Source organism: Girardinichthys multiradiatus, chromosome 1, assembly GCF_021462225.1.
Source record: "Girardinichthys multiradiatus isolate DD_20200921_A chromosome 1, DD_fGirMul_XY1, whole genome shotgun sequence".
NCBI lineage: Eukaryota > Metazoa > Chordata > Actinopteri > Cyprinodontiformes > Goodeidae > Girardinichthys > Girardinichthys multiradiatus.
The window spans coordinates 21,596,620-21,611,443 of NC_061794.1; the positions used below are offsets into that span (position 1 = coordinate 21,596,620).

The following is a 14,824-nucleotide window of genomic DNA, read 5'->3' on the forward strand; positions in this document are numbered from 1 at the left end:
TTAATTAACATATTATTGTATTTTTACAAGTAGGTCATGTGGCAGTAATTAATGATGTCATATGATAAAGCATGGAGCTTATCAATGGCCACTAATGCTCATATTAGGCTTGATGTTTCAAGAGAAATCCCATATTACTTCGCATGTATGAGTATATTCCTTCCATAAAAAGACCTTTTACAGGGCGACTTACGGACATTTACCTGCCAACAGGCAGCATTAACCGGGATCAATGCATGTAAAAGCTTTCAAAACTCCTAAAATTCTCTAAAATATTGTGTCCATGGTTTAAAGTCATGTTACTGAGATGCTAGAGGTAGTGCTGGAGCGCCAGGTTTTCTGCAGTTGTAAGAAGCACAGACTAATCCAGGACCATTTTAAAACTACAATTGGCAAACCGTAAGCTGCATTTAAGCAGCAATTTGATTAAAATAATAATTAAATCCTGTTATATATTTGAATTTTTTCTGTAAATACAGTGAAATTGTGGTATTTGTTCCTCAGAATTTTTATACTGTGATAACCTCACAAATCCCTAAGCCTAGAGCTGCAGGATGTATCAAATCACGGTCGTCCTCACTATATCAATCTGTGCTTTACTGCAAGCACAAAGGACAGCGTGAATGAAATATTAGGCAAGACGATGCATCTACACACTGCATGCCAATGATACATTTGATCAGTTGGGTGGACTTTCACTATTCACAACCAATATGATGATCAACATATTCAACAATATTGCAAGTGCATGTTTTGCTCATATCGTCCAGCCCTACCTGTGTCTGGCAAATTTAAGATTATAAACATCCGCTAATCATTTTATTGATAGTGCATTAAAAAAAGTCACAGGGTGGCTCATTCGTTAGTCATTTCCCATTGTTTCAAACACAAAAATTCAGCGCCATATTAGAGCTGCATGCTGTTTCCCAATGCAACTTCATACCAGTTTCTGCATGAGCGCTGAAGCAAAGCAGCTGCCAGCATGAGCCAAGCAGAACCACAGTAACGCTAATTTGGTGATTTAGCCTTCAACAGGAAGCACAAAGGCTGGGATGAGGAGGATGTTAAGGAGACCACAGAAATGCTCTGCGTGTTTTCAGATGTGTTCATGGCAGAGTCTGTGTGTGTGTCTGTGTGTGATGACTGTTACCAGGGCTGCAGCCAGGTGATAGAGTTATCACTGGATGCGGGGCTAAAAGTAGAGTCTGACCACTGATTTGCACATTTGACAAACAGCTGAGCTTGCTGCAACCACAACACAAGCTGTACAACATCTCCAAAACAGAAACTAACATGTCCCACTGAAGGCATCGGAATTTCATCTGTGGGAAAATGTATATTCCAAAAATGGAGGAACTTCCCAGACAGGCAGGGGGAGTTGGCCTACTCATAGGAAGACTGCTCTTAAATAAAATAATCGTGGGCTCTGACACACCGCAACAAACTTTCTGCTCTCTTAAGCACACATTTGGTTCAAACAACCATCATCTGAGATACACCTGAAACAATAAAGTAATGCATTAATGTTCCAAAAAAAACAAAACCTTAGCGTCTACTTGGAAGGCTGATCGCATCATATTTATCTTCCTACTGGGAGAAAAAAGAAGGTGAAAAAAAACCACAGGAAGACACCAGAACAAAGCATTGAATGCAGGGTAATGCAGCTGACAGCAGGGTCTGCAGAAAACATAAGGGAATGTGTTATGACAAGGCTTTATGTCCCCAATGCCCTCTGTAACAATGCCTCTTCTCACAATGCAGGAACTCAGAGTTTACACTCACATACAATAAAGTATGAAGCTAATGTTGAGGCTCACCAGGATTCCCATTTAATTCCTACAACCCATCAAACCTAAGAGGATTTTGTCAGGACGTTGTAGGTGACAAGTAGGAGCGAGCACTTCTTTTTTTACTTCCAGTTAACATGTTCACATATTTGGTAACAGCTTTTCTCTTAAGGCTTTTCCTCTTGTTACCACAGTGGAACATAAACATGATCTTACAAACACAACGGACAAAATTTTAAACCGTTAGCTGTAACCACATAAATATGTATTGCTGCATAATCTTATTACCAAGAGAGCTTTGATTTAGTATCATTCCCCCCAACCACATGCCGAATACAAAAAAAGTGACATAAATTTAAATCAACTGACTCTAGATGAGGTTGCTTGCTGAACTAGAAAGCAGTGGAGGAGGTCACAGTCTTGGTCTTTACGCCAGCTGTTCCAGTTCTGCTCTGGTGTCTATTTATACAGCAGCAGATGGCAGTTAGTGCTTCGCATGCCGACAGACTGTCAGTGACAGGAAGGAATGGACAGATTTCAGCCGCCCAATCTTTCCGCTGAACTCTAAGCCAAACCTCACATACGCATCTCCCTGTGTGCAGGTCCCTGGTACCGAACTGGGGGCGCAAGCGCCTTTGATAGCAGCAGCTTAGACAGGCTCAGTGGCTGGGTTCAGAATAACAGAGACTAAAGGGAGCTTTCTGGAAGAGAAAACATGCAAAGTCAGCAAGAACCTATTCAGAAGCAAAACAAACACAGAACTGCAACAAAGAGAGGGATACAAGGCAGCCTCCCAGCTGATAAAGTGTTGGGTTTAAAAACACACAGGGTGAAGTGTTTCAAATAAAGTCAGAGAAAGAATATTTTTAAAAAGGAAACTACTATTAACACCGATGTTAGGAATAACGTTTATTAACATGACTCATAGCTGTTTTTCCCATTCATACCATAGTGATTTAAAGCGTAAGCTCTAATGTTTCCCTTTTGTTAGAATAGGATAAAAATGCTCATCAACACACATTACAAGGATAAATGGCCCAAGGTTGGTCACGAACGACATGAGGCTGGGGCACTGGGTTTGATAGTGGAGCAGCCGGTATAACTGGTTTGATTAGAAAGCCACAGCACACTTAGATGAAGTATGGACACCTGCTACTACACAATCTAACAGATAGACACCACAATGGTGACACATAGTCTATTGATAATCACTGAAGGAGGACACATCCATTGCATTGGAGTACCAGATATAAAACCACATGTGACCTTCTTTCGGGGCTCTTTTGCCACCCTAAATGGCGACGGTCAATGACGGGAGCCTCAGCGCTGATCTCTGTAATCATTCCTCTGCCTAATTTAGATTAAAGGAGCTGAAAGAAATTGTTTGACAGTCGTTCATTTAAGAGTCAGTGTTAGATAGTGATCGCTTCTGGGGACCAACGACCGGAGGAAATCCAAGACGTCTGACCGCCAACAGGGTGCGGTAGCTCGGACACCTTTTTGACAAAGACGGCCAGATAACAGGCTGAACAGGGAACAGCAAAACTGTTCTGTTTTATCCTGTTGAAATGTCATCTTTTGTCGTGGAATATGTAGGACTTGGAAATGCCTTCAGGAAATCTAAGAATTGATGTAAAGATTTACATTCCATGGAATAACCACAGAGACTGCTGATTGTTGTGGCAGGAAAGCTGGAAAAAACATCCTTTGAATGGTGCTCCAGGATCTGGCAAAATCAGTATTGGCACATCAAAGCTCAACAAACACCAGAGTTCAGAAATCCGCAACAAAAGTCCAACCAGGAGATTACTTCCTTCTTTCCCAATACATCCTGTATAACGAAAAGCCACCAGAACACCGCCTTAATTTCAGACAGGCCTTAAAAATATTGCACCTAATGCCAGAGCAACTGCGAAATGCTTCTTTTCAGCATTTGGGAAGTGAGACTGCAAGTCTGACAGATGGAAACAAAAAGCATCACAGAGGAAGCAGTTATTTCACATAATGTAAAGTAAAAACCTGCCTCTAAGTGCTAGCTAAGCTTTATTTCTTTATTTATTCAAATGTGTAGCAAAGGTCATTAAACCTATTGTAGCACAGTGGATTTTTATGAATTACAGATGCAGCAGAACTGGAATTCAAATACTCCTGCAATACATACTTAGAAAAATTTAAATTGTGCCCTAAAAGCCTTCCAAATTTCAATTAATTTCTCACCATCCTTAAAATTAATGAGGAGAGAATCAGTTGCTCCAAATCCCTAATCGTGACAGTGGAGTTTCTCCATTTGCCTGAAAACAACATGTGGATTATCATATGATCCAGGCAGAGCAGCTGAGTGGGAACAACAGTGTAAACCAGGCTGTGCAGCCAGGGGGAAATACACACAACCCCATGCATTCACGGCACACAACAGGCACCCATTTTACAGAGCTGTGACCTGGATTTCTTCAACCAGCATCCCCTCAGCAACTGAAGTCTCACTTTAAATGCTTTGTGCCTTTATATAATCATGACATCATGAAGAGAGTGGACAGAAAACTCATTTAGAATCCTCTAATTTTTTTCATCTTTAAGAAATTAGAGACCCATCGAAGTAAGAAACTGGCTTTCAACCAGATTTTCATGCACATTAATGTGTGTGTGTACACACAAAATTTGCTACACGGTGCTAGATTGCTACATTTTCAAAATTACCATGGTGACAGAAAAAAAATTAAAATCCCAACTTTGTTCACTCATGAATAATCCAAGATGAGCTTCTTGCCCACCAGAAAGCTACCCGTGCTCTGACTGCGAAGCTCGGGGTTTCGCTTCTGAATGCAACCCTCAGACTGTGGGAGAAAGAAAAAACAAATCAAACAATACAGTCTGAAGTGAGAACAGTGCACATGAAGGCAGGAAAACGTCATGCTCTTAAATGTGGGAAAGTTCAGCCTTTTAATCCAACCTAGGCAGCAGACCAAGCGAAGGAAAAAGAATCAAAGCAGGAGCGTGGCATCAGGGAAACAAACATGCCTTTATCTGCTGTCTGCAGCCAGAGATGAGTGGATCAAGACTGAAGAGACAAGTGGAAAAACACTGCCGATCCTGTAGAGAACATGGTGAGGATAGTGATACCTTCATTGAAACAATCTACATCGAGCAGGACAGCCCCAACGAGAACAGAACCTGTACTTTTAGGACAGTTTCAAGTGAGCCAACGGTGATGGACAGGATCAAGCCGGTTGCCACATCTCTAAGTGCCGTGTATATACAGTACAGAGCCAAAGCATTCATGTTTACATTCTTATCCATCATGCAACACCCTCACGGAGCCAACAAGTTCAAACGCGCAGGCGGAGTCATAAAGATCCATCTTTAATGATAAGAAGAACAAAGGATGCTGCAAGGGCTGATATGCATCCACCACAGAACTTCCTGAGTCACTCTGGAGACTCAAAACTGAAAGAGACTGTCTGAATTCACATTAAATAAGGGCAGGTTTATCTAACAAATAAACTGGTCAATTCAAAACAATTATTCTACACACCAAGCATTTTAAGCCTATGTTATGTCAATAAACTCATCATTCCAACATGGTAGACTTCATGCGATGCTGCTTCAGGCTACCCTACACGTGAACAGCGCTTGTGCATGGCTTTCAGACTATCTCCACTGCTGAGGATGCGATTACCCACCCCACTCATGAGTTAGGTCATCTAATATGTAATACTTCCTATGAAAGCTCGCTCCAATTGCACTCGGCTCATTCGCAACCTTCTGGAACAAAATGTGAGCTTAAAAAAAAACTAAAACGTTAATGTAGAGATGGCATACAAAGATGCAGAGAATTAGGGCTCCAAATCTCACTGCACAAAAAATATTTTGCACCTTTATTTACTTAATCCTTTTGTAAGAATAACAGGACAAACTACCTTTCATGAAAAAACTGTTCTACTTTTTCTCTAGATCAGTCCTAATTTTTCTCCCCATTTATGTCTGATGTTTAATATTTGCAACAAATACTTTTAACAGAATTCAGGGCCTAAGCAACAAGCTACAAATACAGCTTGCCGATTTTAAATATGTACGGTTATTTACCCGAGGCAGATCTATCGTACGCTTAGTTGCTTCAGGATTTGAAGAAATTGATCACTTTGCTCTTCTGACCTTTGCCAAGTCAAGTGCATTCCAGCATTTAGCATTCCTCTCATGGCTTTTACTGCCATGTTGTGAGTCCTCATGGATTACCAAACACCAATTAATAAAAACTGATTTAGTACTAATTAACAAAGCCACAATGGCTCAGTGGAATGTTTCAGTGTGCAGTATTAAGTAATGCTGTTATTTAATTTGAAAAGTAATAACTGAATGAACGATTCATTTTGTCTGATTTACTTTAAATAATGTTTAATTATAACCACAGAATTTTTTATAATCAGAGAAATGCTGATCCAGTAGTTTCAGAAAACCTTGAAAACATGACATTAACACTCTTGCATACTTTGTTGGTTTTTGAAAAACATACAAAAATAACAATAATTCTCACTCCACTGCTTAAAACAGACCCTAACATGTGAAGCAAAGGTAAGACAAACAATGCAAACAATTTTCAGCTTAATCTGCCGGACAGAACTCGAAAACATCAGATCTTTTATGAGCAGTAAATGCACCATACCTAATCACTACAAATCAGTGACAACACTCTTCAGTGTGGAAGTTTACAAGCTGGATTTGGAAATGTTGCGCACATTTCAAAATAAAAGTAAGGATCTACATTCTCGAAGGAATACACACAGAGACTGACTGCTGTTTTAGTAAAGCTGGCTAAAACGTCCATTTTGTAATCATTTTGTCTTTGTTTTAAAACATTACTAAATGCTATTTAACTGCTTTGTCATATGTGAAGATGATGTGTCCTCTGCTTCTGACATAAATAATTAAAAACGATCGCTAATGGCAGGAAGACTAGAGATAATTTTTGAAAGTTGTTCTTAGATTAAAGTTCTTGGAAATTGGAATCAGCTGAAATTGGTATTTGGTAACAAATCTTTACAAAAACCAAAGTTTGTAAACCCGCCACAATTGGTGGCATCTCTATGATATTATAATTGATAATAAACAAAATCCAACACACTCAGTTTAAGAGTATCTATCAGAACCATGTGTGCAATTAAGCCTTTAAGAACCAAAGGTAAATTCCCTGAAAACTGGATGAGCACCAAACATCTACAACTTAATCAAAATCTAATAAGCAGCGTTGGTTTGTCCTGCCACTTCATTAGATGGTGACCCTGGAATATTTGTGCGAAGTGACTGTATGTGGGGACATGAAGGTAAATCACCTACATAGGTCAGAAGGATTACAGCAGCTAGGCGTGGCGACCTGAGGCAAGTCTGGTGGATTATTGGTCCTAAGTGGGTCAATCGTCCATGTGTAAACAGGGTCCAGCACATGAATGGTTATCCCTCAAACAAATATCTCCTCAAATGTCCCACTAGTATTCCCTTCCATGTCTATACTTCATACATAAGAGATAATTGAGTGTTGTTTCTGCTGCGTAACCGACGCCGGAGCACAGCTCGTTCCTCCTTGTGGGGGTTTTCTAATGTCACCACCCACTTAGCTCTCACTGAGAGGACACTTCGTAGAATTATATCTGAAAGGTGAAGGTTTAATTGATGTGACCTTTAGGTTGCTCTATCAGCTTGTCACTATGTTTGTACTTCAACACTGAGTAAAATACTAAATCCATTCGTGCAAATGTGAAAAGGTGTCCTGTAGGTAAATGATAAACATGATGCTAAGCACCGTTCACCTTGTCTTAATGATGATTGCATCGTGGTTCTGTATATAACATCTCTCCATGTCTGCTCACTGGGTTAAAGGGAATGAAACGCATAGGTTACATAGAATGGAGAAGAACATGAACATCATGAGCTACATGAAAACTGTGGATGTGGTGGAATTATTTAACGTTTGAAACACCAACACAAATCAGGATAACTGGCTGTTACATCTCTTCTTTCTAGCGACATTAGCTCTGGTATGTTTCAGAACCTCCACTAAATGAGGCCTTTGCTCATTTCCAAGCTGGCTGCAGAGGCCACGCACACTGGATAATCAATTTGCTGCTCCTCTGCATGCACCCAATCCCTGACAACCCTCTGTGCATTGTGAAAAGACGGGGGAATGGGAGGAGGAGGGGGAGACAGCTCATCCTGCTCTTCTTGCCCCCAAGCTCCCTCTTGCTCTGTGCTGTCAACACATGCACACGGATGGACACATATGCCATTGAGCGAGCCACAATAGAGGGAGTGTCATGGCTTCTCGCAAACATCTGCCAAACACCTACACGCTGACCAAGCAACTCCATGAAAAATGCCGGACTGCTTTCAGTTCTATTTAAATCCAAAAACCCCTTAAAATAACATGAAAACACGCATATTGTAGGCAGTGTCGGCCCTTTCCAATCACTCATCCAGCTAATTTTTATCATGAGGACTGATTATTAAAATAATGCTACATGAGGGAGTTAATAAGGTTCTTGTGGATGTTTTGTTACATGTTTATTACAGTTCACCACTTATTGAGCAGCTATGACTCAAGAATTACTTTACCCTAATGTGACTCGGCCAGTGACCCAAATCAAGACAGTTTTCTCTTGTCTGGTGCTGATCAATGATCAGGAAGTCAAGAAAATAGTTATTTTTTCCCATTTTCTTTAAATGTATCAAAATAGAAACAAAATGTAATCTATAAGTGCCTCAAACATCACATTCTTGTGCCGTCTTTTGTATAGCAAATTACATGCAAGTTAAAGACAAAAGCAATGTCTGAACTGGCCAAATCGAGAATCGTCAAATCCCAAATATCTGAATCAGCCAGTGAAAGTCTGATGGTCACATTTCTGATGATATTTGGGTATTACACACTTAACACTACAGAATTAAACAAAAAAGCACCAAAAAATCGAGTGCTGACCAATATCGTTCATTTGGACTGAAAGAGAGTGTGATTTTTCACAGATGACAGGAAGGGTAAAAGAAAAAGAAAGTAAATGATTAGTTGCCTTAGCAAACAGAAGGAGTAGACCTAATTTTCCATTTGGGCACCCTTAATTATTCTCTCCTGTCCACTGGATTTGACATTTTCTTCTTCAAAAGTTGCTGAAGCGGGTAATAGATCATCTGTCATATGATCATTCATAAGAGACGATTTTTTCCCCTCTACCTGGAAACAATTCAGATATGTTACTTCCATCTACTATAATGAATATTAACTTCCTTCTCCTGCTTTTCCTATTCAAACAACTGAAAGGCATGTAGCGCTGCAAAACACATCATCAGGAGACTGATGGACACCATTGGTGGATGTTGTTCTAATGAACCGTTTGGGTCAAAGTGTTTCAGATTTTTATAGATGTACATGATTTTACAAATGGTGAAGATTAAGAAAACAAAGCTGTAAAATACACCAACTAACTGTTAAAGTAAAACAAGGTATCTCTTGGAGCCTCAAGCATTCTATTACAAATTTGAAACTAAAGCCCAAGCAAACTGACATCCATAAATATGAGAAGTCAGGATGTTTGAGGAACTTTACTTGAGCAGAACGGCAGTGCACATCAGATCACTGTAAATGTAGGAACCCCTACATTTTTGATCAACTTGGTGCTGTTAAAACTCTCAGCATCTAAAAGGACACCATTCTTAGCATACCATCTGCAATGAAGACCTGATGAAAGAAGAGTATGGCTGACTGCCAGCCTCTCTCTCCCTCTCTGCTCTGCAATCTGGCCATGTGATGGGGAGGTAGAGCAGGCGGTGCTGCAGCCTACTCCTCTCCCTTGCTTGCACGCTCGCTGACTAACCCTCACCTTAAAAATGCTGCATATGCCACTGCAGATCTGCCAAAAACCACAAGCCCCTCTCCAGCTCCTCTGGGTGACATTGGAATCATGAAAACCAAAGTATAAAGAAGAAAAAGTACTTGGGATTTAACAAATCCTCTTTTTGGTAGACTGCGAGAGATAAAGAACAAGTGAGCCACATCTAGGAGGGACACTTGATCTTATAGAAGATTCATACCGGCTTAGACTAATGAGGCTGATAAGACTGACAGAAAAGAGTTGAGGAAAGCCAGAGACTGCAGGAAAAACAGGTTTTCTCTGTCAGAAGCTGTCGTGTTACTGGGTCATTAGCTGGTTCTGTTAACGTCAGGGGTGATGCTGTTAATCATTGGACTGAAATGGGACATACAGCACAGTCATAACTAAGGAGGCAGCTAATACTTCACAGCACCTGATGACTCACAGTCACATATAAGCAGGTTGATCACGTGACTTTAAAAACACATCCTCTTTTATTCGTGCATTAGTTATTTCTGTTCCTTTACGATATGCTTTATATTCACAAGGATGTCTCAATTAAAGTATCTCAGTATGTGAACTATTCAGTTAAAACATTTTTAATTGCAGCATCTTGATTCAGCAGCCATATGTTGTTTGAACAACTATTTCCGTTAGCAGCCATTAGGAATTCTGTTGCTTGTTTCAACCCATCCTCTTCATGTTTCAAAATCATGCAACCTAAAGGCGTATAAAATCAAAACTTTGGCATCAGCACATCACTTTCTACTTACTCATCTCTATTATATTGTGTTAAAGGGGATAAGAAAAAACTAAAACAACACTAGAAATGACTAATCAATAGGATGCACCAATCTAGCTCTCCTCGCCAATATCGATTTCAAATTTTTTTTACGTCCGACCTCCAATGTCCAGATTTGATCAATTCTGATTTTCTTTTATTTTGAAATACTTTGACCTGCCAACTGAATCATGCATTTCTACTAATTATGTAAAGTTAACCTCCCTGGTTTGTCAAAAAAATGACAGTAAAAAACTGTGAAGTAAAAAGTTCTCCAAATGAATCAATAGCTTCAATCTTTAAAATTGTATTTGCTTCTAAAAAGCACCACACAAAATGTTAGTGTATGCTCAGAGATAAGCCACTCATACTACAGAACAACATCCATGACTGTGATAAAGTCCCGATGAGCTGGAAGGTAATTGCAGCTCAGCCTTTGTAATGACCCCTGGGCCCCCCATGAGCCAGCTGTGGATTTCTCCCACAGACTCCTCAGTCATGTAGGCCCCATCAGAGGGGGAAGAATTCCCTTCTGCAAGCCTTTTATTCCCTTTCACTATGTTTTTTCTTAACCATCCACCATTCAGGTTGCTCATTCTCCTGCTCTTAGCAATGACCCCCTCCGAAGAAAACAACATGTGGGAGGATGTGCAGACAAACCTGCATGAACTCAAAGATGTGGTTTGTGTGGTTGCTCTCATGTGTTTGCCAGTAGACTACTTACTTGTAGTGTTGCCTTGCATCTGAATGATACATTTTGACTCCTTGCCCATTTCCCTGGAGTTGAAGGGTCGGACTCGAACAGCAACTTTTACAGACGCCCCAGACATGCTTGCTGCTCAGGTCGGACTCCCAGTAAGATTGCTTTTATATCCCTCCTGAAGAGAACACAAAAAAAAGGATGAGTGCATCTGCATAGTCAAAAGAGTTTCACCAGAATGCAAAACTAGGATCATCTATGGATCTACAATGTGCAGGATCAGCCCTTGGTATAAGATAACTTTGCTAGCCAAAGTTTTGTCACCAAAAGAAATTGCATTTGTACAGGACACAGTAAGACCTTTATTTAATAGATTCTGCTTATGGCATGAGATTGAAAAACATTATATACACTCTGTAACTGTAAGTGAATCAGAGAGGAATGACCTTTTTCCACAGTTTTCCATGTGTTGGGGAGGTGTCCAGAAGGAGGGCACCATTCTTGTGAGAATCCCCACTGCATATAATGTAACATAGTGCATTTCTTCATTTACTGCTAAATATTTTTCACATTCTGAAAATCCATCCATCCATTTTCTATACCCACTTCTTCCATAGTGGGTTGCAGGGAAGCTGGTGCCTATCTCCAGCGGTCTATGGGCGAGAGGCAGGGTACACCCTGGACAGGTCGCCAGTCCATCGCAGGGCAACACAGAGACACATAGGACAAACAACCATCCACACACCATTCACACCTAAGCGCAATTTAGAAAGACCAATTAACGTAACAGTCATGTTTTTGGACTGCTGCAGGAAGCCAGAGAACCAGGAGAGAATCCAAGCATGCACGGGGAGAAAATGTAAACTCCATGCAGAAAGAGTCGAACCCAGGGCACTTCTTGCTGCAAAGCAACAGTGCAGCTCCCATTTTTAAAATATCTAAAGATATTAATCTTCACCTGTGCCCTTTTTCTCTTCACTGTAGTAGGCAACTATATAATAAATGATATTAGGTTACTGTTATTATAACTGTGATGTTCAAGCAAAACATTTAGTTATCTGATGATTCATTCTGATTCATTGTTAGCTCACTGGTTAACTGTAAAAGAAAGAAATGGTTAACTGCCAGTACATAAACAAAAATAGCATTTAAGGACAATATAAAAAGGAGGTTACCCACACTGCGGTAGCTGGTGAGTTTAATTGGAAGTATGTATATTGATATTAAAAATTTTGTGTTCTACTGATTGTGGTACAATTTAACAATTTGTGATTACGCTGTCCCCTCAAAAAATATATATCTTTGTTTGCTATTGCAAGCCAGAGTATAGAGAAGTCCTGGTGATAAAATACCAAAAATATCAGTTATTATCAATCATCTATTTTTTACCACTGTTTTTATTGACAGGGCTTATTGTCGAAGCTTTAAGTGAAGACAAATAGATTTTTTTTTTAATTATCCAAATGGTCTGTTAGGTAATGTTTTCATCTGATTTCATACATTCATAATTAGCCCATGCAAACTCCAGATTTAATCAAAAACTGGAAATAGTTTATTAGCTCTTCATTTAGGTATTTGATTGTAATGTTTAATTTGAAAAAGGAATACAAGATACAAGATGAGCGTCTTGTTATTTTGAGGCAGAATGTTCTCTGCTGCTGTTTGTAAATGGTAAAAATATGTTCTACAGTAAAGAACATTTGGTTAAATCAAAGGACTGTTACAAGTCAAGTAACTGATATTTATACTGGCAACTAAAAAGGCAGAAGATTAGTCATAGATTATCGAGTGTTTCATGGCAATATCTATAATAAATTTTAAAATTAAACTTCGTTTGATTTGGCTGCAACTGTTCCAATTTTTAACTTACACGCATGATTGAAATATTTAAAATTGTTTTTTATTTTTCTAACATACACAATGAAAGTCGACACCCAAACAAAATTGTGCTTAGGGCCTCATTCAACCTTGGGTCGCCTCTGCGTCCATGCTTTTACTCGATTAACTTTTATTAGATTTACTAGATTAAAACCCATCCTTCCTGTTCACTTTTAGCCCATTCTAACCCTAAATTCCTAAACTGTGCCTTGTTAGTCCAGCAGTCAGCCATACTTGCTGGAGCATACGCCCATGAAATTCAATCTCCCCCTCTTTATGCCGTGGACTACAGCCGGACGACGAGCCGGGACCACCCCCCGTCTGCTGCATGCGACTCTGCATTGGTGCAAATAAAGAGCGTTCATTTCTAATACTGAAAATTAAATTTCGCCGACGTTAAGAAGTGGGCTAATCCTCCTCTGTAGAATGTTGTGGGAAGAGTTAAGGGCTCACATTAGCAGCAAAGGCTGGGACACACTGTTCACGTTTAGTTAACAGGGGATGGTTAAAACCATTTAAGAGTAAGGTGTTTTAAACGATAAATGTAATATTTATTCATTAGAACAGTGTTAGAACACGGTAAAAGGTTAACGGCTGGGGCTTCAAGTCAACATTAAAGTCTAAGTGTTGGCAGCTAGCCAACTATGGATGAATGTAACGCCTTTGAACTAACAGCATCATTTACTTAGCTAATTTCACAAGAATAAAAACCGTAAACGTACATTATGTGACGTAAATATGTACCGGACACGCACCTCTATGATTAATGTTGGCAGCAACGGACAGCTGCTCACCAGCAGAAATTCATCTGCCATAACAACCGTTTTGTTTTGCTTTTTACCGATTATACATATAAAGTACCCACACCCATCGTTCATACTCACGTTTGGTGACTCTATCCAAGGCGGCACCACCAGACAGTGGCGAGAACTAACGTTAGCTTGCGGACGTCAGGATGGGTTGTTGCTTTTTTTTTTTTTTTTATCAAAATCTGCACATACGTAAACTGCCACAATGTCCGCTTCCGTGGAAAACACCCATTATAGCGGTGTCCTCCGCCGGATGGATATGTAAAAAATGTGAACAAGGTAACTCGGTGAACTAGCTTGTTTTTCCCCTGTAGCAACAGAAAAAAAGAAGCTGCCGCCCGTCTGCGCTCGAGCGAAAATGGATATCGATGGATAGTCCTGATTTACCTAAGAGATTACGTCAACTCCCCTTCAGCGTGCTGACTGACAGGCTAATGGGCCAATCAGCGCAGAGATGCGGGTGACTAAGACGTCAAGGAGCCAATGACGATCTTTTAAATCGGAAATAGATGGTGTGGGTGGAGTCTTTTTCTCTCTCTCTCCATTTTTCTACCGTGACGCCATACTGCAGGATTTCTACCCCACCGCTCCCCGCACCGCTGTCGCGAGGGTCACCGCAAAACAGCGCCCTCTATCGAGGAATTAAATGTTCCACTTCTAATGATAAAGGACGGTCTAGCACATTTCGCCGCGTCAAGCCCAGGGGTCTGCAACCTGTGGCTCTTATAAAACCAAATAAGATTTGTTATTAATTATAAAGGCAATAAGGAAGGCAGATTTATAGCGCAGCTCCTCTGTTTATTTTTATGCAATATCTGCATAAGCATCTATAATAGAATAGCGTCAGAGGTACAAGGCTTTCAAAATTAATTTGTTATTTAAGTAAAACATGCTTTGTATTCTTTTCCATAATAATGGAAAGGGCTTACTCAGCCGGCCTCATTTTACTAAATAAAAGTTTTTTTTCTTTGTAAAAAATTTTTTTTCTCAAAGCAGAAATATTTCCTTTCATAATA

General features: G+C 39.9%; 1 protein-coding gene across 15 annotated transcripts in view; it reads right to left on the reverse strand.

The window, feature by feature from the left end:
• The window catches only part of kif1b (kinesin family member 1B), a 66,325-nt gene extending 52,008 nt beyond the window's left edge, over positions 1-14,317 (reverse strand). For 8 of the 15 annotated variants that reach the window (XM_047364608.1, XM_047364593.1, XM_047364587.1 and 5 more), the window contains exons 1-2: positions 13,884-14,204; positions 11,146-11,299 (exon numbers count right to left, since the gene is read on the reverse strand). In XM_047364608.1, the coding sequence (XP_047220564.1) occupies positions 11,146-11,251 (106 nt within the window). In that variant the 5' untranslated portion in view covers positions 11,252-11,299; positions 13,884-14,204. Of the gene's footprint in view, positions 1-11,145; positions 11,300-13,883 lie in introns of all 15 variants that reach the window. The other 7 variants (XM_047364574.1, XM_047364560.1, XM_047364552.1 and 4 more) reach the window with 4 other exon arrangements.
• Positions 14,318-14,824: the final 507 nt, after the last annotated feature.